Source organism: Schistocerca serialis, chromosome 2, assembly GCF_023864345.2.
Source record: "Schistocerca serialis cubense isolate TAMUIC-IGC-003099 chromosome 2, iqSchSeri2.2, whole genome shotgun sequence".
In the NCBI taxonomy this organism is placed as follows: Eukaryota; Metazoa; Arthropoda; class Insecta; order Orthoptera; family Acrididae; genus Schistocerca; species Schistocerca serialis.
This window is the reverse complement of record NC_064639.1, coordinates 181,518,570-181,544,920: the sequence shown is the minus strand read 5'-3', so window position 1 is coordinate 181,544,920 and position 26,351 is coordinate 181,518,570. Positions and strand designations below refer to the sequence as shown.

Genomic DNA, 26,351 nt, shown 5'->3' with positions numbered 1-26,351 from the left:
TGTACGAAACCAGAATAACACCTAACCATGTGAGTTTTGAGCAGTGAGCGAGCTTAACTTGGGAATACATTTTCAAGAGGGCAGGAAGAGTGACAGATGCAACTACAGACAGCAGTTACAAGATTTCGTATGATCTGTGTATGCAGATGAGGAAGGACAAAAAAGTGAGACGACATCAATTCCGAATTTATATCCAGATTTTGCTTATCAAAGTAAGCCATAGTTCATCTTTTCAATCTTACACATGAGAAACTGGAGCATATGACAGATCGATGAGACTATTTTTCTGTTTTCTAAAATAATACTGTTTATTTGTGGCAGTATGCATTTGATTTCAGTACTTCATGAATTATGTCATGTTATTTATATAAATCAGCGACATTAAAATGACGATTCATGCCAAATAGTCTTATTTATATGACATGTGTTATAATTGCTGCAGTAGTGGAAAGGACTGTTTCATTTTATTTATCAGTGCCTTAATAGACTTAACCAAATCAAAGAACCACGCCAGTTATGGATACTGTTTGTTCTAACAGCTGTTACAGTTTTAGACAAAAACATTGATTTTCCATGTAGAAAACGTTTTGATAAAAGGGTAGTGTTCCAGTTTCATTCAGCCACATTGCTTCAATAGCAGAAAATGTTGTTCTTCACTGTTTTCTATTAGGAATTACCATTTTCGTAAACGTCACAGCAGTGTGAGAAGAACTTTTGCCTTTTAGAGAAATTAATAGGATTACAGGCCCATTAAGGTTTCAGAGCAAAAACATTGTCTCCCATCTACCATTACTCACTGAAGCCTGTGAACTATCTGTGCTTAAAAAAAATGGCTCTGAGCACTATGGGACTTAACATCTATGGCCATCAGTCCCCTAGAACTTAGAACTACTTAAACCTAACTAACCTAAGGATATCACACACATCCATGCCCAAGGCAGGATTCGAACCTGTGACTGTAGCAGCAGCCATCACGAGGCAGAGAAAATCCCTGACCCCGCCGGGAATCGAACCCGGGAACCCTGGCATGGGAAGCGAGAACGCTACCGCACGACCACGAGATGCGGGCAAATCTGTGCTTACTCAAGCTATGTTCAACACAGTAAGATTAACAGGAAAGCCAGTATTTTAAAAAAAATGGTGATGCTTCCTCAACTATGGAACATAGCTGTTGTGTTTCTCAGTTATCAGTATTATCCACATAAGTCCATTTATATTTATTGTAAGATAATAGCTATAAATACGTGTTATCGGATCAAAACAGGAATCTAGTTAACGAATTATGTTGCTGCAGAATGTGAAACTAGTGCCTGGAATGCACAGTTTTTATCTTTCCTTGAATATCAAGTTATTTTCAGTGTCTACCTTTATTTTAGATTGTAGCTAGCTTAAGGTAACTTAAACTGAAATGTGTTATATTGCATTTCTGTGAAGTACCATTTTTCTGAAACTGATGGCTTACTATGACGTTTAATGTAACAAAAACTATGATAGTATACTAATGTCGAGAGTGCACTCAGTCAGAAAATATTGTTCACTCTTAACTCTCATTCGGACAACAACTTTCCATCTTTTAGTAGATGCGCCAGCCGGTGTGGCCATGTGATTCTAGGCGCTTCAGTCTGCAACCGCGCGACCGCTATGGTTGCAGGTTCGAATCCTGCCTCAGCCATGGATGTGTGTGATGTCCTTAGGTTAGTTAGGTTTACATAGTTCTAAGTTCTAGGGGACCGATGAGATCAGATGTTAAGTCCCATAGTGCTCAGAGCCTTTTTTTAGTGGATGCTTCAGAGCAAAAAAAATTATACACAATCTAAAACTATCCCTGTACAGATATCATTTATTTGTGCTTACTCAAACTGGTTTTAACACAATAAAATTGACAAGAAAATCAGTCTTTTTAAGAAAGGTATGGGATATGGCTGCTGTGTTTCTCAGTCATTAGTACTATCAACATAACCATAACAGTGGAAGGAGTGGCTAGCAAGTATTGTTTTTAAATTTCTTTTGAAGTGACAAACAAATTATGTTATTCTTTTTTCTTTCTTTAGGAAATGACTGTTCCACCAAGAAGTAGCTACTATTGACATTCAAATATTTGTCTCTGTGATTTTTTTCTGTCATTGGAGACGTCATTGGAGACGTCATTGGTACTGACAAGGGGACAGCTAGTAGAATTATTAAAAGAATCTGTGTGACATTGGACAACGTACATAAGAGACAGTTTTGTTAATTATTTCAGTTCTCTGTTACAATTAAGTGAAAAGAAAATAAACACATGTATATGGAATAATGTACTTTTATTCTGAAATCATTCGTTTTATTTGTATATTCTGATCTCAATTTAGAATTTTGCTTTTTTTTCAACCAATACAGTTCTTGTCATGCTACTTTTGAAGCAGCACCCCCAACTCTGCTAATTCTTGATATTTTTATTCTGAAAGCAAAACTGACAGTTTTATGCTGAGATGACTGTAGAAAAGGAAGAACGCAATGACAGTGTCATGCCTCCAGTTACTTCCCCTTCCCTCCAAGATTATATACAGTTGCTAAAGATGATTGCAGAAGTCAAAAGTATGTATGAAATAGCTACTGTTCCTCAAACACTTAGGGTGGGATACTATAACAGCCTCCAGTTTGGATATTTGCCGGAGGTACATTTCTATCCCAGGATTATAAAAAAGATAATGGTTGTTTAATGTAAATGTTGGCATCTTATACTTCACATTTACGCTAAATATATTTATTAATAATCATATCAAAGAAACAAGATTTATGTATGCCAAATAACTGCAAAAGTGGATGCACAATGTTAAGTAATTCAGCAAAGATACTTTTTATAGAAACCCCTTGCTGCTGCAATGATTTAATCCTTCTAAGACGTAAATACAACTGCAAGTTAGCCAGTAACACCACACAGGATTGTCAGCCAAATCAGTCTCAATGATATATATGTGTTGACATAGTTTTAGACTCTGAAAATACCAACTGTTTCACTAAGCAGGCAGCGTTTCACAGTTGCTTTTATATTATATCCTTACTTGGACTGCGGCATCCTTTCCTTGGCAATCTTTATCAAATTGTAAATTTGATTTACACAACTTGGAACTTACATTCCACATACGAGGCGCCACTGCTGCGTTTTCTAGGCGTAATATTTACTTATTTCTTTCTTGGGAGGAAAATATGTATACCTGTTTTAGGTCTGTTGATCTGTGTGAAGATGTTGATGAATCAAAACTGTTGCGTACTTTTTCCCATACTTTATTCAGAAATCTAAAAAGATCTCTTACTGGTCAAACAACAAATACCTGATCCTTTAACTAATTTTACGATAAATCGTATATTGTTATACATTCAAGTGCCCAGCAAACTTAGTTAACTGTTTTACACTAATGTTTTCATTGAATGAGACCGCAAAAGCTTTTATGTTTTCTACTGCGCTTTTATACTCGTCTGCAGTATCTACCAGCTTCAAAATATCCTCAAGGAGCAATTTTGCGATCTAGAACGCTTATCACTTGATGTTAGACATGCTATTTTTGCAGACGACGAATAAAGTAAATACGAAATTATGTAGGCGAAAATACTCTGTGTGCTCTTAACTTGTTGCCAACTAAACTGAATAGGAACGCTATTTTGGGAAATATTAACTGGGCAGTGAAATGGTATTGAACAGTGCACCTCCAAGTCTATTTATTTATTTGTTAAGCATCCATCCATCAAACATTTTTTGATATGGGATATAGCTTACTTTGTACATTACTGCGCAATTTCAAATACATGTTACATAACAGTAAGATTGATTCAGTACATAAATAATTTAACCACATGAGACAGAACAGTTTTTCATACCTCCACTCGTCTTTTCCAATTTGTTTTTAGTACTCACACTGTTTCCACCAGCTCAGCTTTGTTGATTTTTCGCATTTTTTATCGAATAGTTATCGACTATGAACTGTAGGTTCTCATTCTGATGTGTTTCGCCTGTTTGCTTACATTTTTCGATCACTGTTCTGTTCCTCATTTCGCGCGTAATTTTGCACTGTTCATTGTATTCATTTTTCTGGGTAGCGAGTTGAAGTTTACTAACTTTAGATTCCAGCGTTTTAAGTTTCTTCAAGAGGCCACAGTTTTCATGTTTAAGCACATCTATAATTTCATTTTTTCTCGAAATCTCGTGCTGTAATTACACAGTGTTGTCTGATCCTCTTCATTACCGGTACGAGTCTGCTTTGTTTTCCAACTTGTAGTTATGGGACGTACGTTTTTTAGTTTAATTGCATAAGCGCTGCAAGCACTTACACATTTCTGGCAAAACGTTTTGCATTTTACACACAAGACACTGGCATTTACATAGTTTTATTTGTACACTATTTACTGAACGTATTTTACTCGTCGCCATCTTGTTCCAACTTGTTATCCCGTGGTTAGTCTATTCCTCGGTTAGCTACCACTGGATTTAACCCGAGATTGTACAGTTGGCCCATTGTTGTATGTTTTGACATGACTTAGCGTGACGTAATGGCAAGTATGAATTTGCCTGAGTTTCGCTAGTCGTCTTGGTCGCCCTGCATCTCTCAGAGTAAATTAATGTGTGAAAACTGCCTGTATCTTGGCCATTTATATAGTTTTTATGTCCTTTTTATATTGTTGCCTTTTTGTTAGAAACAATTCAGTCAATAGAACTGCTCAGATGGTTTCTACGTGGTGCGTATTAATGTGCAGTTGGTTTCGTGCGGATATTTCTCTTCGATTGTAGTTTATCTTTGGCTCAAATTGATGAACGCTGTCTGTCGTCACTACGCCATTTTCTCCTCTGGTGTCTTGTACGTAGTGGAAGGAGGAAGCGCCATTGCGGCATCGTCTTGTTTGGGTCTGATACTCAAATATTGCCGAGTATTAGCGTCTCATAAGCTGGTAACTGTTTCTTAATATGGAATTGAATATTTATGTTATTGAATTTGTTTATTACTTTTTGTCAGTGTGTTGTAATTGGTAATTCGTGTAGGCAGTGATACTCGTGGTGGAGCGGTAGGCCGCATTTTGAAGTATGATCAATATTTATAAGATTAGATTTTGCTGTTATGTGAGTGGAAGTGCTAGAGAGTTTACTGCAGTTACATTTATGTGTATAGGTAGTAATCTTTAATTTTAAAATTTCGTTATTGAGGGCATTACCCCGCAGGCGCCATTTTAATTGTTCTGGATGCTACAGGAACGCCATTGGAGATACGGTGTGTGTTTTTGGAAAATTGTAAGGCAGTTCTAATTCAAAATCGGTAGACGAGTGGGTAAGTTGTGTTAAGATGAGTTGCATTATGATTGTTTAGTAGCTGGTGATGTTACGTTGGCAATTGTGGCAGTAAGGTTACTTCACCGGGTGGGAATTTGAATGGCGTTTATGGCACCGTGCAAGGCAAACGCGGAAGGCATAGAATAGCATGTTACGATTTTGGTAATGTATTTGCTAGTATATTTTTTATACTTTGCGCCGAGTAAAATTGGTTCCACTATTAAAACATTCTTCGGTTTCGAGTTACGGTAATACAACCTGGGCTTGTATTACATGTTTTGAAACTGTTGTTACAGGTCTGGTGCCACTCAAAATGCCAGGCTTCAGTAGTGTAGGCACATTCAAGATATTCGTCGGCAACTTGGCTGACAAAACTACTGTGGATGATATTAAGCCACTTTTTGAAAAATATGGAAAAGTCGTAGAATGTGACGTGGTGAAGAATTATGGATTCGTGGTAAGTATCAGATTTATGTGGCTGAGTTAAGCACTAATGTATAGTAAAATCTGTTCATAAATTTGATGCATTCGAACCAAGTGCTGTTATAATTCAGTAGTTGTAAATAGTACTATGAAAAGTGTTTGCATTAGATGGGTTTTCTACGATCTGCAAGTTTGAGGCTTTAACTGGAACGATTTAAGGTAAGTCTGAAGTGTATATAGTTTGTAGTCATGAGGAAGAACTGAAGGTACTTGCTGTATATGCATAATTATGTTTCCAACTATTCGTTGGTCTGAGTGATAGTATACTGCACGCAATTATCACTTTCTTAAAATCTTGGCTGTTGCAGGTACTGTTTTTCTGAGTTGATTTACAGTACCTCAGCTTAAAATACAAAATTATAAAAAAGTAATTTGTCATGGTCACTTGCCCTCGTTCAACACACGAACTGTTACCAACGGTGCCATGCAACAGAGGTCACGGACAATGTAACGGTGCTTCCATTGAATATTATTTAACTTACTGTATACTTGCATTCTGTGGTGTCGTACACTATTTCTGTAGGCAGCTCTAGACAGTAAGTATAAGACCAGCTGGAGTCCATCCTAAAATTTCACGTATGCAACTTTAGATTTTTCTGTTACTTGCAGCTGTTGGCAATTTATTGGTCACAGCCATTCAGCTGGCAGTATATAATAGCTAGTGAGTTGCACAGGTATTCGGCTGTTCCTTTTTTCTGAGTGTTGTGATTTTTGAGGTGTTAGGCAGGTATCTAAGAGCATACCGTAGATTGCAGGTATTTAAAGTATCGTCCAATTTCATTTACAAAGCCAAGGAAATAAGGAATAAGAATCTCATTGGCTCTTCAAACGTAGCTCGATTTGTCATAAGGTTGCACACTTGTTGACACATTGGACTGTCATTTGGATGGATAACAGAAGTTTGCGTTCGGTTATCCAGATATAGGTTTTCTGTGATTGCCTTAAAATCACTCCAGACAGATGCTGGGATAGTACCTTCCCTTCACCGTACTACAAGAAGTTGGATGTACTCCCTCGCTTAGCAATAATTCATGTTTTCCTTCGCTTTGTCAAATTAGTTCAACCTAGTGCTACTTTTTTACTTTTGCTGCAAATTGGTTATCAAATGATATTGATGAGGAGATTGTGAAGGTTGTGACATCGGCGTTGCAACAAATTTATGAAATTTTTGTTACCTTCAGGAGATGGCGGTCAAGATACTGTACTCTTTAAACATTTTTCCTAAATGCTGACTAAACTTGAGTCATCCATCATGGCAAATCTACTCTAAAATAATCTGTACTAAAGTGTGTGTCAAGGTGTATAGGTGGACAAGAAAAATCCTGAATTGCCCCTATGAAAATACATGTTTTCTGCATTGACAGTACCTTCACCTGGAGCTGTGAAACTTACCAGTCCTTTGGTGAAAGTTCAATACACTGGTGATGTAGAACTTCCTGCCACTTCATGAAACGAAACACAGTGAAAACGTGTATTTTAATGGTCTTTGGTGCACAGCAGCATGTACACTTTGTGTTCTCGTATTATGAAATTATAAATAAGAATTCTGCCAAATACAGGACATTAGGTTCCGAAATTGCTGAAATAGAGATTGCAATGTACTTTTGTCAATCGTCTGCCAGTAACAGTAGATATTCAGCATAGGCCACAGGTTGTAGTCAGCCAACAGCAACATAACTGTTAAATAGTGTGAACAGTGTGTAAATTAATGTACATATACAATAGTTACAAAGAAAGCCAAGCTTTCATGTGTAATATTTGTCCTTTTTCTGCATGATGATATCCTTTAGGATATATCAGACACAAATGTACCAGTAAAATTTTAAATGGATGGTCTTCTGGGCTTGGAATTTCTCAGTGGATTGGCCTCAGTGTGTTAAGTTTTCAGTACAAGTCAAATGCTCTGTGGTTTAAGAAATTCAACGCACATTCTCACACATTGTAATTGATCTTGTGTCAAAAGTTTGAAAGTAGCCCTCAAACTACCATTCAGAATATTTTCCCATGAATTGTTTGAAATAGGTTTGTTTGAACAGTTGCCAGAGAATGCCAGAAAACAGGTGCTACTGCACATGGTGCAGCTGTGATATAGGAAGTCCATGCTTGGTGTTTGGCCTACTTATACTCTCTTTGATGCATTTCTGTTTGGAATTTCATGGGTACTGTGTGTAGAGAGGAATGGTTCAGTGTTTAGCTTTGACCAGCATAAGAAAAGTGTGACATGCTGTAAAGAATATGGTGGCCCTCCATGATGTTACTGGGGCCGCTTTTCAGATGAGCTAAGGTACAGATCAGTGTCCCAACAAGATTTTTTGTCTTGCTTCCATTGGCTTTGCCAATTCACATCCATCACCTTCCAACTTAACCTAGACATCAGGCAAAGTTGCAGATCAATCTGTAACAACAACTAGATTTCTTTTACAATCACATTCAACGGTTTTACCGATTAATAACTAAACTGTGAATATGTGCACCAATAGACGTGGTAGCAGTCATTAACATTACGTCACTGGCCAAAGCCGACGGCACACGTCAAACATTCCACTTTACTCTACTGGAGCATTACATGACCATGTGCAGTACTGCAGCATGTTGTTTGGTGAGGACATATGGAGTTATCGTACTTAGGGCAAATGTTTTATCCAGATACGGAAGCAGGCTTTTTTCCCCAATACTGCTATCTAGCATTTCCAATCAGATTTCCATCCACACAGCACTGCAGAAAGGTAGTAAGAATAAATAAATATTTCTTGCAGAAATTAAACTGCAGTTTAAATTGTGCTAGAACTGAGGACAGTACATTTTTCATGGCTTCTTCAAATGGTATAAAAAATTAATAAGGTTATCTGTGAAGACAAATTTTCTATGTTGTACTGCCTGAATAAATACAAAGCATTTGGGAAGTTACAATGATAAAACACAATGTCAGTAATTTACCAAAGAATGGCATTCTGTAAATTTAAGACATAAACACTAATTAAGAATTAATGTCAAGCCTAGAGGAGGTACCAGACAAGTGCTGAAACATAAATACATAAAACATTGTCACACAAGGCGGATTTGTAAAATTTTGTTAAAGCTTCTCGATACACCTCAAACCAAAGATTTTATTCAGTATTACTGACCATATTTGCCTGCTTAGTCATAAAGTGAACATTTATGTACATCCGTAGGAATATACCATTAAGGGATCTTAAGTCACGTCATAAAAGAAACAGAATACACAAAGAGCATCAACATTTTGTAAACTATTAAAATGCACAAGATACTACATAATCGAAAGAGGTGCCATGTTGGTTTACGTGTTTACAAAGCTGAAGTACTGCACCAAGGATCTCTTAAAAATATTGGTTTCCTATGATTTGTTATACAATGGTGCCAGGAAAGTTGACTTGGGCAGCTGAAGTTGACACATCATCTAAGCATCAGTTTGCACATGGCTCAGCCTTGAGAATAACAGTAAAGATTCAATTTAAACCTACTGATACCAAAATCTGTAAGCTGGTGTCTTCAAATATATCAGATTTTTTTATGGAAGTGGGGAAAACTCAGTTTCATAATATTTTGTAAAAAAAAAAAAAAAAAAAAAAAAAAAAAAAAAAAAAAAAAAAAAAAAAAAAAAAAAAAGCTGGAGGTTTCATGTTATCACATTCACATGAAATTTTCCCATCGCTATTTATTGTTGGTCGTAGCCAAATGGATGATGTTGCAGGATTCACTTTGGTGGGATGAATATATTGATTTTCTTTTCTGAATGGGGAGTGAGAGATTAACCATCACTAATTAAGAGTGTCTACTCATTTTTTCTTTGTTTCATTGTATGTTTCTCAAGATGGTGGTTAGGGTGGTTGCAGTAGCTCAGCTTAAATTTCTGAGAGTGGAAATAATACCAGCTAATCTCATTTACAAAGCATAGGAAATAATAAATGAGTGAAATTGGCTACCCATATCCAAATAAAGATGATCATGAGCACTTCCCATCATTAATCATGCAAACTGTTAGCAGCAGCAGCAGCAGCAGCATGCATTGGATAAGTCATGGACACTTTGGTAAGTGCATCTTTTCCAGTGTGTGCAGTTCTTAATAAGGGTACAACTCCCAGGCATGAGTCAAATGAGTCACATGACACTCACAACAATTCAGCAAAAGGAAAATTACATAATGCACAGTAGAAATTTTGATGAAAACCAAAACTATTGGAAATGTGTGAAATGCAGATTGTCTGTTAATAGTGGTCCTATTAATTTCCTGTGTAGAGAACAGTGAAGTTCATTTTGCTTTGACCAGTGATGTCCCCATTGATACTGATAATCATTCCGAGAGCCTGGTGTGTTGTGTAGCCTGGAGTGTAGGTTAGGTTAGCTGCTTATTGGACAGTTTCAGGTCCTCAATTATAAAACAGTGTTCTTCAAACTAGTGTGAATTTGATAAATTCATTTGAGCAAGTTTGACTTGTAAAACTAAAATTTAGCACCAGAACACTTATTTTAAAGTTTGTGTAAAAAGTTTTAAATAGGATATGTTCTGAGGCATCAAGGGATCACCAGTTTAGTATTGGAGGGCAGTGTGGAGGGTTAAAATCGTAGAGAGAGACCAAGGGATGAATACCCTAAGCAGATTCAGAAGGATGTAGGTTGCAGTAGGTACTGGGAGATGAAGCAGCTTGCACAGGATAGAGTGGCATGAGCTGCATCAAATCAGTCTCAGGACTGAAGACCACAACAACAACATTGTAATCTAGTGCTCATTGCTTGTCATATCCCCTCAACTTTATCATAATAGTGACATAAGAGAGACTTTGGATTGGATGAAGTATCTGTGAAAGAGGTGGCTGGAAAATCCTGCTGCTCCCACTCCATTTCATTAAATTGCCTGAAACTGAACAATAGTGTGGTACTGGTTTTTCACAGTAGCTCAGCCAGAGGGCTGTGTTTAGTTTATAGGTTATCTGGTTCTGAGTTGACAAGATATGGTAAGACTGATCAGTAGTGTTGCCTTTGGTAGAGGTTCATTTTTGACACAGCATCTATTCTTTATAATTGGTGTCCAGGAAGTAAGGACAGATTCGAATTTTGTGCCAGCTGTGGTTTTTTCATGTTTTATCTGCAATGCTCTCCATTAGTAGCCTAATGGCTTGTGTGTTTGGTGTGCATTGATGTTACTTTCATCATGGAGCAGATAACAAAGCAATGTATCAAAGTGATAACATTATTTAAAAAACTGCAGAAGTCCCATGGCATCTGTTCATGAGTTGCATGTGACACTTGAACATAATGCTGCTCCGCCCGAATCATGAGTTGGACAGTTGGTCCAGAAGTCTCAGGCCACAGGTCCTGTTTCAAGCATTAAGAAAGCAGGATTACCGCGTTCTGTTCGAACACAAGAAAATGTTGTTGGGCATGACAGTGTAACTATAGGCCCAGAAGACCAACAACTGAATTTATCACAAAGTTCACTGCATGAAATCATTTCAAAAGATCTGATAATGCATGCGTACAGTAATCAACTTGCACAGGAGTTGAAGCTTGCAAATCATGGGGACTGCGGTATGCTGTATGGATATTGGCTCGACAAGCGGAGAATGAAAACTTCCCAAAAGAACTTTTTTCCCCCTACCTCAGTGGCTACATCATCAGAACTGTAGAATTAGGGGTAACTGAAATCCACGAGTGATGGCGATGTGGGTTCTGGGCAGGAGTAATCGGCCTGTGCTTCGAAAATGAGGCAGCTGTTGTCACCAAACAGTGACCTTTACCAAATGAAAATTTTGGTTTCAACAAGATGGTGCAACATGTTACATCCTGTTAAACGATTGCTCTGCTGAATGCCAAGTTTCCACAAAAAATTCTCTTTCTATGGCAACAAGGAATGGCCTGCCAGATCATGTGATCTTACACCTTGTTACTTTTTTTTGTTTGTATTTGTGAAGTCAGAAGTGTAAGTGAACAAACCACAAAACACAATTGAAGAATGAAATTAAAAGGGTTATTAACAGCATACCAACAAATGTTTGTGAACGTGTCATCGAGATCTTCAATGAACACATTGCTTGTTGCTCTGCAGCCATGGGTGGTAATAAGGAGATACAATTTTTCATGCTGAAGTGGGAGAAGCAGCTTCATGTGTCTAATAAAAAGATTACATTTTGAATTACTTTCATATGTTCTGTAGAACTTTTATGTTCATCCCTACTTTCTGGACACCCTCTGTGTATTTTTCTCTTTGGGAGCTCATTGGCTGATAGGCAGTTGGGGAGTAATTGTAGATATGTTGATAGATGTTCATGTAGGGTAATTAGAAAAAATTTTGAGAAGTCTTGACATCAACTTGAAGGAATTATTTTGCTTAATTTAAACAGGTTATTTTTGCAATTTAAGACAGTAAAATACAAACTCTGCTGTTGGGTTAATTACCTTTGATTCCAACTGATGACATACATTTACTGTGTTGTAGGGGTAAACCAACACTGGAATGATTTATGAACAATTTTCCTGAATGATTATGGTGGTGTCTATAATTACTCCATAATTCCTAAACAATGTTAAAAACTGTTTCAAATAACATTGAAACTATGGTGGTAGCCCACATGAATTGGGATGAGATTAACTAAACAGTTCTGCTGGGTAATTAATCTCCAGCTAATGTGAAGATGGATATTGAATTAAAAGTTGATCAGTAACTTGAAAGTATGTCGAGGAAACCCCATTAACAACTATCACTGTTAGGTGTAGTGTAATATAAAACTTCATTAAAATTTCACCTCTTTCTGTGGGACTGTATACTCCTGAATGGAAGGTAAAACTGTACTATGTATTTATGAGAAAAATACGTTTAATTAGTCTAACCTAAAGAAGTAAGAGACAATCAGTTTTCTGGTCCTCTGTTAAGGAGGAAAGGTAGAACACATTTTTTTCTGGTGCTTCACATCTTATTAGCTATATGCTGAATTTCACTTAAAATAATTAAGCCTAACCCGATTGGAAGAAAAAAATTTTAAATCAATGATAAATGTCACTCCATCCAATAGTAACTCTCATTTAACATAAGCTCAAAAGTACATAGCTAAGCCTTGCATACATCAATGGAATATTGAACTAGTATCACACATTCACTTTTGGGAGTCTCATTGACCGCAGGAGTAACCTATCATGCACACAGGTCATACACACAGGTGCCACTTGTGAACTGCTGTTGCTTTGTTGAAAAATCGCTCTGTACTGTCTCGGAGGGATAACACTGGAGGATGTTGTGCTGTCAGTTCACCTGATCAGTCAGCTGTGACCTGAAGTCTGTGATTGTCTCCTTACATCATGGTGTTAGGAATAATGTTGTGCCTCTTTGGTACTTGGGAAAGATGTGATGTTTCCCCATGTCACGAACATAAACAACGATGATGGTAACGCTGAGTAGTGCAGAACTGTGACCCATTGCTGAATGCACAGTAACAACATTCATGTGCAGTCTAAGCTTTGTGGATTCTCATGGTCAGTCAGCCAAGGTAATCTGCTTTGTTGTTTTAATGTCTTCATCCCATTTCTATGGTTTCCTTTTCATCCCATTTCTATAGTTTCCTTGTCCCCTTTTGTCCATTTACGTGTTTGTTGCCCTACGTCGTTCTTGTGATTTTCCTTTCATTCTGTTTTGAGTTCTGTCTCGTTTCTTTTATTGTCACACTTATGGCATTATTTTATTCGGAACAAGGGACTGATTAGCCCGCATCTCGTGGTCGTGCGGTAGCGTTCTCGCTTCCCATGCCCGGGTTCCCGGGTTCGATTCCCGGCGGGGTCAGGAATTTTCTCTGCCTCGTGATGGCTGGGTGTTGTGTGCTGTCCTTAGGTTAGTTAGGTTTAAGTAGTTCTAAGTTCTAGGGGATTTATGACCACAGCAGTTGAGTCCCATAGTGCTCAGAGCCATTTTTGAGCCAAGGGACTGATTACCTCAGTTTGGTCCCTTTCCCCTCTTTTAAGCCAACCAACCAATCTATGCTTCGTGATCTTGGCACCACTCCAAAACAGCCATTTGTGTTGCTGTGTTAATGGCAGTCTGTGCATGAAATAATAATTCCAAAGTTCAGTTGCTGCTAATATTTGTCAAGTGGTGGGGATGACACAAAATGCGAGAGTCCATTAGTTGTTCTCTGATGGCAGACTGATGTTTAGGGTTACAATGAGTGAATAGTGGTTACAATGAGCTTTAGGATTTGGCAAACCTCCGTTGTGGTGGTAGTCTTGGAAACCTTTGACAAGTATGCCTGTTCTCAATGCCCTGTGCAGTCCTTCCCCCCACAGGCCAATGCCCCACAAGTCTCGATATTGCAATATTGATCAGCCAGTCATCTGGAGACCCACTATGAGACTACTATCGAACTGTCGGCTGCAGATAATGTTCCCTCTCATGGGTCAGCAACATCTGTGTCCTTCAGTGATATTTCGGTGTCTTAATGCTGTTTGGGCCCTGCAGTACTTTGCCAGGCCTTGTAACACAACACATGAACAAAATTAATGCACTCTGGTGGCTGTTCTGTCCTGGAAATGTGAAATTCTAGTCATTTATGTACTTGATAATAGTGTTCATGTATGAAGTTATATCTGATCATGAAGTTACGTTGACATCTGTGTCTTCTGGGTGCTTTACTTTGTCAGTGCAGGTAAAACATTTGCCGATGTCAAATGGTCTTGTGTTATGCTTGTAATACTTTTTAATTTTGTCCACAGATTTGAGACTCAGAAAATCAGTTTCTTGGTCCTTTAATGTCTTGCACCACATATACATAGGTGTATTTTATTTTATTTTGCCAGAAAGAATTCTGAAAGTGTTTGTGCTCCAGCTTTAATCAAAGATTGCTTCATAAATTCTTAAAGTTTAGCAAGCTTTGGCACTGCCACTCCTCTTTAGCCATATCTCAGTTGTATTTTTCTTTCAGTGTTGATCTTATCCATCTTTCCCAGTTCTCTCTCTTCAGCTGATGTGAAACTTTCTTTTTGTTAACACTTTACGTACTGAATATGTCAGAAATGAGGATTGTCTTCTCTTGCATCGAAAGTGGGAGTTGATTTCATGAGACTTTGTGCAGATTTGCAGAACAAATCTACAAGACTTCCAGGAGTGAAAATGGACTTGGATGTGAAACGTTACTTCTGAGGTGAGGCATGTAATTTTATCTTTAGATCAACGACTTATTGTCTAAGGATGAAACAATTACCTAGGTTAATTACAAGTTTATGGCCTTATTGGCTGGGAGTCTTTATTTACCGCCCCTGCCCCCCTCCCTAATAGAAGTTTTTCTACATGCCATTTTAGTGACCTTCTACATCGATGAAAATACATAATGACACACACTTAGTTCCTGGGTAATGAAAATTGACTCGGCCAGAAATGGGGCATGGGACCATGCAATCTGGAGGCAGTGGAGCTTACTATTAGATAAGGGAGCCAAAAGGGATCTTGGTACAAGATGTATTGTTAAGAAAAGGTCTGTATTGTTGCAAGTCTGTGGAGTTGTGCAAAGCTTCTGAAAAGTTACTCAATTTAGAGCAAACTTGACCAAAGAGTTTTAATTACTAAACTCCAGTGTTTTACCCATTTGCTCTATACTGGAATACATAGGCTTATTTTAACATATTAAGAAGGGAAACACACATTTGTTAGGAATTTTTTCTGTTAGGTGAATGACTTTGGAGGTGCACTAAATTAATGTTGCATTGTATAGCCATTTCCACTAATTGTAGATTGCCCATCAAATATCAAAATTGCACTTTGACTTGGTAATTGGCAATAAACACATTTTTATATGTGAGGGAAATGTAGTAAACCACTGATAAAATGAGCTCCATTTGTTGAAGCCGCACAATCACTGGATAGGCATTATTCAGTCCATTGACTTTGAATTGTGCCTGCCTCATATGATATTTCGGTATCTTAATGCTGTTTGTGCCCTGCAGTACTTTGCCAGGCCTTGTAACACAACACATGAACAAAATTAATGCACTCTGGTGGCTGTTCTGTCCTGGAAATGTGAAATGGTTGCTTTCTGAACACAGTAAGCTTATGCACTCCCATAATGTTTTACTTTACTTGTATAATGTAAAGCTGGCTAGAACAGTTGTTGGTTCACTACTTCATCCATCCTCCCTCACCACGCAAAAGCTCAAACCAAGATGGGTCACTACAAAAACCCACTTGTCACAATTGTGGACAAAGCCTTATTATTTGTTATCTTTTCACACATTTTTGCAAATTATGCAGTTCATTGTAAAAGAGATTGTGAATGGATCTCCAGTAGGTGCTCAGGTTTCTTCAAAGAAGTACTGGAGTTGCAGTTCTGAACACCTGATAGGAAGCCTTACCAGTATGATCATCTTTAGGGTTTTCCATTAATACTTTTTAACATGTTGCCGTAAAACAGCTTCAGTTGTCATGTCATGGATATCACATTTCTGCCTTAGTTTTGTATGACCAGTGTAGCTTAAATATATGGAGGAAGAACTCAAGGATGACGGGGTCATAATTTGTCCAGTGGTACATCAAAACCTAAAGAAAGCATAAAGTTGGAATAAAATTTTATGCTAATCCTGTTTAAAGGGGCAGATTTAATTTTTTAATTTAGGAAGCTCTGAAAAGTGTAAGTTATTTAGGTGAGTGGTATATGGTTGCTTTCTGAACACAGTAAGCTTATGCACTCCCATAATGTTTTACTTTACTTGTATAATGTAAAGCTGGCGACACATTTATGTGTAACTCTAATCTGTAACAATAGTGGAAACTCCTTGATGAAACAATATTTAAAAAGAGGGAAATCAATCACCACACACCTAGAGTAGACTGATGGGTGAAGCTTAGAAACACAACAGAAAACAGTATTCAGACTTGCTTTCAAGCTCCTATCGTGTGTACACAAGCCCACGAAGTTTACTGCAATCTGGACATCCTTTAATGTAGGTCCTCGACTTTGTCCTCCAGAATGAACCAGTCATGGTTTAGTATTGTATTGCTGTCCTTACTCATATCTATACCCAATTACCCTGCTTTATATCAGTGACAGTAATCAATGTTTTGAAATTCACAATTGCAGAGATAAGTCTTCACGCAAAGTGGTAGCAGGAGAAAAAGCAAAGGATGTGGTAATGCACAAGCGTTTGGAGCCAGTGGCTTCTTATGGCAGAAGGGTTAAAGGGAAATAAAAAGAAATGGCAGAAGACTGACAACTTTTAGGAAATTGGGAAAGTTACAGAAGAGTTACTCAGTAACTGGGTTATGGGAGACTCATCAGATGGGATACAGACAGACATTGGTGCCTACACTGGATGAGATTTGGAAACATGAGGGTTTAAAGGTGGAAGAGGGGGTAATAAGCAAATAATGGTGGAAAGCATTGTGTGCATTATACATGGTAGACAGGTGGGGAGGGGGAATCGACAGATTGGAAAATAAGATACAGAAAAATATAGGCATGGAAAAAGGATTGGGTGAAAGAAATGCGCAGCCCGCAGAAATTGTTAATTTAAGCCAGGTGTGATGTTGGTTTCCAACAGCTATTCCAGATGTGGGAAAACAGAATTGACCTGATATCAAGGCATGTGACTTAAGTCATAGCCTTGTTGAGATAGCCCTTCAAGAAAAGTTTTCAAAACGTTTTATCAGGGAGGTAAACAAAGGTATAAAAACCCTCAAACTATGGAAAGCAGCTGGAGCTGATTATATATTTCCTGAATTTATAAAAAATCTGGGACCAATAGCAAGAACCTGGCTTAATGACATACTAAAAGCTGGAGATATCCCGAAGGAATTTAGAATGTCTCTTACTCTGGTTATCCTTAAACCAGGGAAATCTGGTGAAAACCCTGCAAACTACTGCCCAATAGCGTTATTGAGCATTTGCTATAAGTTGCTGGAGAGACTGATCTACAATAGGATGTACCCAACGATAGACAAAACACGTGCCTCACGAACAAGCCGGATTCAGAACTAACTGGAGTTGCTATGAACAAGTACAGGGCTATTACAAATGATTGAAGCGATTTCATAAATTTACTGTAGCTTCATTCATTGACATATGGTCACGACGCACTACAGATACGTAGAAAAACTCATAAAGTTTTGTTCGGCTGAAACCGCACCTCAGGTTTCTTAAACAGGAGATTGGAAAACCGATGGATCGGTCGTGGTGGAGATCATGATCAGCAATTCATGTCATGGCCTCCACGCTCTCCCGACTTAACCCATGTGATTACTTTCTGTGGGGTTATGTGAAAGATTCAGTGTTTAAACCTCCTCTACCAAGAAATGTGCCAGGACTGCGAGCTCGCATCATCGATGCTTTCGAACTCATTGATGGGGACACTCACATCCATCCACACATATAATGACACAAGCAGACATATTTAAAGACAAAGAGTTTGTGGATGGATATGTGTGTGTGTGTGTGTGTGTGTGTGTGTGTGTGTGTGTGAGTGTATACCTGGCCTTTTTCCCCCTAAGGTAAGTCTTTCCGCTCCCGGGATTGGAATGACTCCTTACCCTCTCCCTTAAAACCCACATCCTTTCGTCTTTCCCTCCTTCCCTCTTTCCTGATGAGGCAACAGTTTGTTGCGAAAGCTTGAATTTTGTGTGTTTGTTTGTGTGTCTATCGACCTGCCAGCGCTTTTGTTCGGTAAGTCACCTCATATATATAACACCCAGTTTCTCTCTCCACCAAAATTTTGTACTTATTGCCAATTAACCCTAGTTTAAGACTATTCCACCTGACCCTATACTTTTATAACTAATGGGAATTTGTATTGTAGCATATGGAACATGAAGAAGGTGGACGTGATGCAATTCAGAATCTAAATGGGTACCTGGTTCATGGACAAGCGATAAAAGTGGAAGCTGCAACAAGTCGCAAAGGACCTCAGACACCAACAACAAAGATATTTGTTGGAAACCTAACTGACAACACAAAAGCACCTCAGGTGCGAGCATTGTTTGCAAAGTATGGAACAGTTCTGGAATGTGACATTGTGAGAAATTACGGTTTTGTGGTGAGTATGACTCTTGCTATAGTAATTGAATGAATTAAAACTGTTGAGTGTTTAGAGACTAGATTTTTATTTACTTTTTTCAGCATATTGAATCAAATGATAATGTGAACTTGGCCATTAAAGAGTTGAATGGGTACATAGTCGATGGGCAGCCAATGAAGGTCCAGGTGTCCACGAGTAGGGTTCGTCAGCGACCGGGAATGGGAGATCCTGAGCAGTGTTACAGGTAAATCATTTTTGAATTTCTTAATAAAGCATTGTATGATAGTGGATATGCAAATATTACCTAGCATAACGTAACACAGACAAGGACAGCCATTTCAACTGTGGTTACTTTCACATCTTTGAGCTAATTTAAATGGACATCTCAGTTAAACTGTAATGTTAAATGTCGTGTAATGCTTCTGGCAATAAACTTGCTTTTAAAACATGCTAAAGGAACCCGAATATTCCATACTGAAAATTAATTTCATTAAGCCAGATGTGTTTCTAGCATATTTTTCATGTATAACCATAAACTTTCCTGAAACCGAATTCAATTTTGGATGGATTTATGTCCAGGTCCTCACCAGCATTAATATATTAATTCAGATGTGCTTAATTGGGTCTAACTTTATATGAGAATATAATTAAAATGTCATAACTTTTATTGGGATTGGCACAAAATGAGTTTTTATGTAATGTATAGTGTAATGGACAGCTGAACTGTATGTTGATCAAATTGGATCTCAACTGGTTATTTTCTCCTTCTGGAACAGTGTAAATTCTAAGCACGTTTGATATTTTTTATTGACTGTCGGAATGTAGGAAATACAAATCCTTTAAAAGATCCATTTCATGTGCTTACTTTCCTTAATATGAATGTAGTATCAGACCCTTTCCAAGTTGTAATTACATGTTGCTTAACCCCTCAAGCCAAGAACCTAACCATGTACTTTTGTGCCATTGGTGTCTACACTGATAACCTGATGATGCACACTCAGGTTGCAGTTTACATGTAGAACTGTATTGCTAGATCATCTGTTGACAGAAGACAGGCTGTCTATACCATAAAGATCTTTCTCAGGGAGGCAGTGAAGCAGAAGATATCAAGAACTGGGAAGAAAAAAAAAATAGGGTAGATGCCAGTGTGTTGTCATTGTTTACCATGAGGTATGATAGAAAGAAAAGGGATGTCAGGTGCTGCTTCTATGCAGCCAGTGATTTAGACATGAAAGAGAGGATGTTAGCTGCAGTTTCTACACAGCCAATGAGAGCAGCACACAGACATGTTTTGAAACCGATGGAAGACTATAGTCACAATCTCAGATCCAAAATACCACTTCCACAGAAATTGTAATTTAGGAAGAAAATTAAACATTTTTGACAATGGTTTAAATTTTAGCACTAGAAATGCACTGCCTCTTTCCTTACCCCTTTAGGTATGTGAAACTATTTTCACTGTTTCAGTGCACAATGTATTTTAGTCCATTAAAAAGATTCGGGAAGAGGCAGTCCGAGATGCCTCATGGTATACAATTCTGAAAGTTCATTGTGTGTTGTGTTTTTAAATGTAGTAAAGATTTTGCATTAACAAATCCTGAAAATTTAATCAACTTTCAGTAAATAAAAGTATTACATTGCTTTCCTGTAGCCGCTGGATGTAAAAATAATGAAGTCACGTTTGCACAGTGTAAAATTACAAATAGTACTGTAATTTTGCAGGTGTGGAAGAGGTGGTCACTGGTCTAAGGAGTGTCCTAAAGCTGGGTAAGTAGTTTGTGTTAAACTACTATGTAATGAGGCTGTTCATCTCTAAGTTGGTTTATGGCTACTTCTAGTTTTGGCATAAGGTACCACCTCCTTAGTTTTGAAGTGAAAATGTTTCAGATGCAGTTCATTTGTGTTTTGAGATTGCATAATCCACAATTCTGGACATAGAAATTATTTGAAATTATTTTGTATTAATTTCTCCTCATTAAAACACAGTATAAACCCCACTTTCACATTTCCGAAATTAGTGTTTTCCCCCATTTGCGAAATTTTATATCTCTCCTGTCAAATTTCCTGTGTCAACAATGTTACTTTGCACTCAATTTTGCGTCAACATATTTATAAATTTCCCACGATTTACACTTTTCATAAAAATGTTTGCGGAGAAAAGGCTGACGTAAAATGACACTCACATGATGTTGGCTGTCAAGTAGTGTTAACAAGCATAATGTGATAAAGTTCCTTGATACCAGGGTGCTCTACTGGACGAATTAAAACCAGTAAATGTGTAAAAGTTGGGACAATTTGTGCCATATCTCATGTTGCTGCCAAACTCTGTGTGGTGGCTGATGGGAGTAACTAGGTTCGTTTGAGTCAAGATATGGCCAATCAAAACCATTTCCAAACTGCCCGTACAGTGTATGCAGTTTTGTGATTGTTCTAATCACCACACCTCTGTTGGATCATATTCATCATGTCTCTTCTTTTGGCCACTTGTAGTGCTAGGTGACACCTTCATTCAGTTTGTGTTGCTGAAATGTTTTTGTTTTGAAACACAGTGAGAGTTACATATATTTTCATGCTGGGCAAAAGTGTTTCAAGAATTTATTCTTGTTAAGTGTAGTATGTACATATACATATTATTATTATTATTATTTATTTATTTATTTATTTATTTATTTATTTATTTATTTTTTTTTTTTTTTGTGATGTTACACAAAAACAATGTGAGTGATAGTTTGCATGTGTGTGGTTTCCTACATAACTGAGAAGCACAGTACCTGATAACCTAAAAAAGATGACTACAGTTAAAGTGGTGCTGAACAACACATATGCAAACACCACACAAAATGCTTATGTAAATATTTGCACTTGACATCAAGAAAAATTCTCGAAATGTACTGTGCTGAGCATGAAAAAAATACTTAACTGATGCAGTGTTTCATTAGTTATATAATGAATGACAACTGCAGGTGTTCCAAATACATAGATTGACATATGAAATTGAGTCAAATGTTTCTAGTTCCCAATTATCAGTTCCTGTTATATCAGTGGTTTTTATTAGATAATAAAAAAGTCCCTGACTAAAGTATGTTGATACCTATTACATGTATATAAATTAAGTGCGAAAATGCAAGGGGTATCCAATACGTAACTTTTACAGGTACATTTTCACCATTTTTTCAAGTCCCTTGAAAAGTATTAATGTGGGGTTTCATTGTACCTGGTAACTTAGCCACTATTTGTTCAATCATTATGCAATACAGTCATATTTTTAACCATTTTGGAATAGAATAAGAGCAGTGCAACTTAATAGAAATCTAATACTACTATTACTTAACTGGTTTCTGTTGTCTGCAATGTACTAGAATTTTAAGAAAGTCTTACGAATGGTAGGACCACTTTTAAGTGATTATTGCGAATGCCTTAAGGGTGGCTCTGACCTTTGTAGGTCCAGCTTTAAGGTAAAATCGTATTCCAGTATGCCATGCCTGCTCATTTTGGACATCAGGTGATTGTAGGAATGCAACAAAAAAAGTGGTAGCTTTTTTCTGGGAGGTGGTGTTGAAATGCAGGTTGAAGGATTTTATTTCAGTGTAGGAAAAAAAGGATTGCTGCTTACTGTAAAGAATGCAGATAGGCACAGTTGAGATATTAGTTTTAATAATGAACGGCCTCAGTTGAACCGTTTACCTAGAATTTACCTAGGTTTCAACTGGGATAACCCAACCTTCTTCAGAATAACAGTAACTACCATTTGTCCATAGTGGACATCGTCGAGCTAAAACTACAAATCCATAAATTTGTCAGACTGTAAAAACTTACCCCTGGGCTCCACTTTGTGGCTGCTGCATCACAGTTGCGAAGTGGGGCTGAGGCAGTTTCAGATAAGTTTTTACAGTCTGGCGATGATCTGTGGATTTATAGTTTTAGCTTGACAATGTCCACTATGGATAAACTGTAGTTAACTGTTATTCTGAAGGGGATTGGGTTGTCCCGACTGAAATTCTAGGTAAACGGTGCAACTAAGGCTGTTGATAATTAAAACTAATATTTATAGAGTTGCTGATAGGGCCGCAAAATGTTGAAGATACAGTTGATACACAAAGCTTTTGGCTGCAGCAGCTTTCATCAGCAGAGGGAAACAGAGAAACACACACACACCATTCACACTAATAAGACTGACAGCTCAAGCCAAAAATTCTGGCCTGAGCAGCTGGAGTTGGTGGTAATGTGTGCTTGCTTGTGTGTATGAATGGTGTGTTTCTCGTTTTCCTCTCTGCTGATGAAGGCTGTGGCCGAAAACTTTGTGTAATTCTGTTAACTGTACCTATGTGCAACTTGTCTCCTTTACGGTAGATAGCAATCTTATATTTCCTACATTGTTGGCTTAACAAAAATACAGATTTCCTATGCATGTCTTCCATGTTCATTTCATTCCCTCTTTCCTTTGTGCTATAGTAAACCAGTTCTGGGTGGTCAGTTTATCTGCACACCTCTGTGCCCACCAAATGTAACTTGCTGCCACTGCCACTTTTAACAAGCCACAGACACTCACAGTTATTATGTGCAGTGTTTTGATAATATGCTTACATCAGTGATTTGGATTTAAAAATCAAGAAATTAAATTTAAGTAATCAGTTACGAAATGTCAACAAAACTTACATTACAAAAGTTACACAGTGTAAAAGCGAAGTGTGTTTTCAGTGTTTCACTTATTCTAAGACAAACATAGTCTCCAGAATGGCTTATTGGAGCATTTCCACCTATTCTGTCAGGGTTTCTATTTATTTTTCCCTTTTGTGAATTTTTCTTTTGCCTTCGTGAACTTGATTTTGTGTGGTTCGCAGGCTGTACCTGTAGCCTCCTGAAGCAAGTTAGATTTTTGTCGGAAGCTGGTACAGATAGCCTTGGGAGTTTGTAGTTTGACCTGGTTTGAATGTGCTCTGTGTGGGTGGTTAGGTTGCAAGCCCATGCACACACACAAAAAAATGGAAAAGTATCCAGTGGAATCTGGTTATAGTAGTTTTAACTTAATCTGTTCAGGTTTTGCTCAGTCACTCAGATGAAACTTTTAAACCACTGAGATTGATGCCTTATTTTTTATTTGCATCATACCACTTTTGTTTAACTTATAAGTATGAATTTATTATTCATGCTGTTGTTATATTTTATAAAATGTGTTGCTAAACACTTTTGGATGTTCTGTTAGCTATGACATCTAGCACTCGACCTCAACACATCTGATAGAAAAGTGGAGATGGTAGCACTGCTAGCTTAGGGAATCGTAGAATCTTTTCTTAAAGATGAATATGATCCAGAAGTATAGTTCTGTATTTTATATTAGGTTAAAATAGGTCATAATTGAGGGTTAACAGAAGTAAATTTTTCTTTGCTATTAACAAATATTTCATCAGCTTGTATATAGTGTTTGTCTTTATTTTCCAGGTTAGGACCGGACAGGAATGGTTTCAGAGGCCCTATTTTTGGCAGAGAACCATATCCTCCTCCACCACCTCCACCATTCCTGCGTGACAGAATGATGGGCAGATTTGGAATGAGGGTAAATACCACTTAATTGCTTATAACACGATTAGAGAACATTATGATCTTGTGCTATTTCACACTCTTCGTTGTTCACAGGACCCCTTATATGACGGTTTCTATGACAGAAACAGATTTGAAGATTCACCACGTGACATGTTCGAGCGTAGGTTCCCCCCTCTTCCTCCTCGTGACTTGGGACCATCACTTCGTGGCCGAGAATTTTTACCCCCACCACCACTTCCTCCCAGGCCAAGGGATGCTCTCCCTCCACCACCTCCCATTGGGCTGCGAGGACCTGTTGGATCTGTTAGAGATTCACCAGTTTATGATCGCCCAAGTTCAGAGTATAGTATTTTCAGTCGGCGATCACCATCATCATCTGCTGTTCCACCAAGTCGATTTAGGTAAGAGAATTCTCTATAGTATGTTATGTAACACCCACTGCAGAATGTATTCGTGCAGTGAAGGTTTGAGTGGAAACTGTTGTGAATGCATGAACAGTTTTTAGGTTTTCTAAAAACTGTAACTGAAACTATTTTCTAATGTCAGTTGTGGACCATTCATGAAAGTCCAGTGTATAGTGCACCATGTGAGTTTTTAAAACCTGAACAGTTGCTCTATTACTGTAAAGAATAGAAAAGGTAATAGGCACTGGGGAAAAAAATTTGCAACAGATCTTTTTATACAAAACTCAAGAAATACTTGTGCCTCAAGTAATTCGTATTACTCTAGTGTGTGTGTGTGTGTGAACACACAAGTCTTAATCCAAGCCTTAGATTTTTTAGCTCTTGTACAGTAAAAACTTTGCCTCAGCTAGACGCAACCATTTGCTTGTGAAATTTTCAGTTTGATATTTCTGGAAAAATACTCCCTAGGTTTTTTAGGCTTGATGACAGAGCCATGAAATCATCACATGTATTCATTTAATTTGATGGTGTTCAATAAGCTTTGTATATTGATTGAAAATTGTGTGAAGAGTATTGTACAGTGCATGGCGTAAAGACAGTGTTTGAATACCTAAATGATAAACCCTCAGACTCATTACATGTGTGTACTTAATGCATTTAACAAGATCAGTGTTTCTGTATGGAGCCTTTACGTGTTTTTATATTAGTTATTATACATAACAAAGTATTTTTGTGTTTGAAGGTAAAACGTAATACACCTGCATTAGAAATATCTATTGTAATAATAATTCTGCACAGGTTGGTGTACAATTTTGCTGTTGTGTGAGTACAGTGTGCTTTGTATGTGGAGTAGTAGTTTGGCTCCTAAAGACTTTGCTCTTTGTTGAGATTATTTACTCTTCAGTGAAAAATAATTGCCAAAAGAAAAATATTCATCTTGTATTTCTTAAAATAGTTTCAAAATGGACATACCTGCATAAGGGTAAATACTCACTTTTTGTTTTACATTTCTTTGTTTAAAATCTCGGATTGGTTGCAGTGTGAGCTGAAAGCATGGCAGCATTGTTTTTGGGTAATGAGTATTCCATTTGGTTTTGTCATTAAATTTTATATGCATATATAAAATCTGAAAAATTAATATGAACTTAACGCTTCACAGTATGTTGTCCACTGTATGTAATTAATGAATGTAATTTCCACAAATTTCAGTGGTAAGTCATGTCTGAAAATACTGTAGGGCTCAAAAACGCACTATAATTGTCCAGTAGAGGTTCTCGTGATATTTTGTTTTAGGACTGTAATGCACTAGATATAAATGCATTAAATATTTACTGAATTTTCAATTTGTGTGATAAGCTTACTGAACAGTAATTTCTGTAGCAGTTATTAAAACTGTGACAGGTTTTCAGGTTAGCATGTCACTGATGGCGTGTCAGTGATTTAAATATATATTAATGTGCTTGAAGATTGTGCTGAACAGATGCTTATAAAATTTAGGTACTTGATGCTTTGACAACCTTCATAGAGTAGTTGGTTGTTGAGGCACACTCACCAGTTGTGACCTGCAAAAATCTGAGATGGTGTTATATTAGACACCACGAATAAAACACACACTTGACGTTGGA

The 26,351-nt window shown here is 37.5% G+C and overlaps 1 protein-coding gene across 5 annotated transcripts in view; it reads left to right on the top strand.

The window, feature by feature from the left end:
* Positions 1–4,766: 4,766 nt before the first annotated feature.
* The window catches only part of LOC126456889 (RNA-binding protein lark), a 126,769-nt gene continuing 105,184 nt past the window's right edge, over positions 4,767–26,351 (top strand). For all 5 annotated transcript variants that reach the window (XM_050092720.1, XM_050092721.1, XM_050092719.1 and 2 more), the window contains exons 1-7: positions 4,767–4,920; positions 5,593–5,753; positions 18,563–18,799; positions 18,883–19,025; positions 20,504–20,548; positions 24,221–24,335; positions 24,416–24,723. In XM_050092720.1, the coding sequence (XP_049948677.1) occupies positions 5,610–5,753; positions 18,563–18,799; positions 18,883–19,025; positions 20,504–20,548; positions 24,221–24,335; positions 24,416–24,723 (992 nt within the window). In that variant the 5' untranslated portion in view covers positions 4,767–4,920; positions 5,593–5,609. The remainder of the gene's footprint in view (positions 4,921–5,592; positions 5,754–18,562; positions 18,800–18,882; positions 19,026–20,503; positions 20,549–24,220; positions 24,336–24,415; positions 24,724–26,351) is intronic.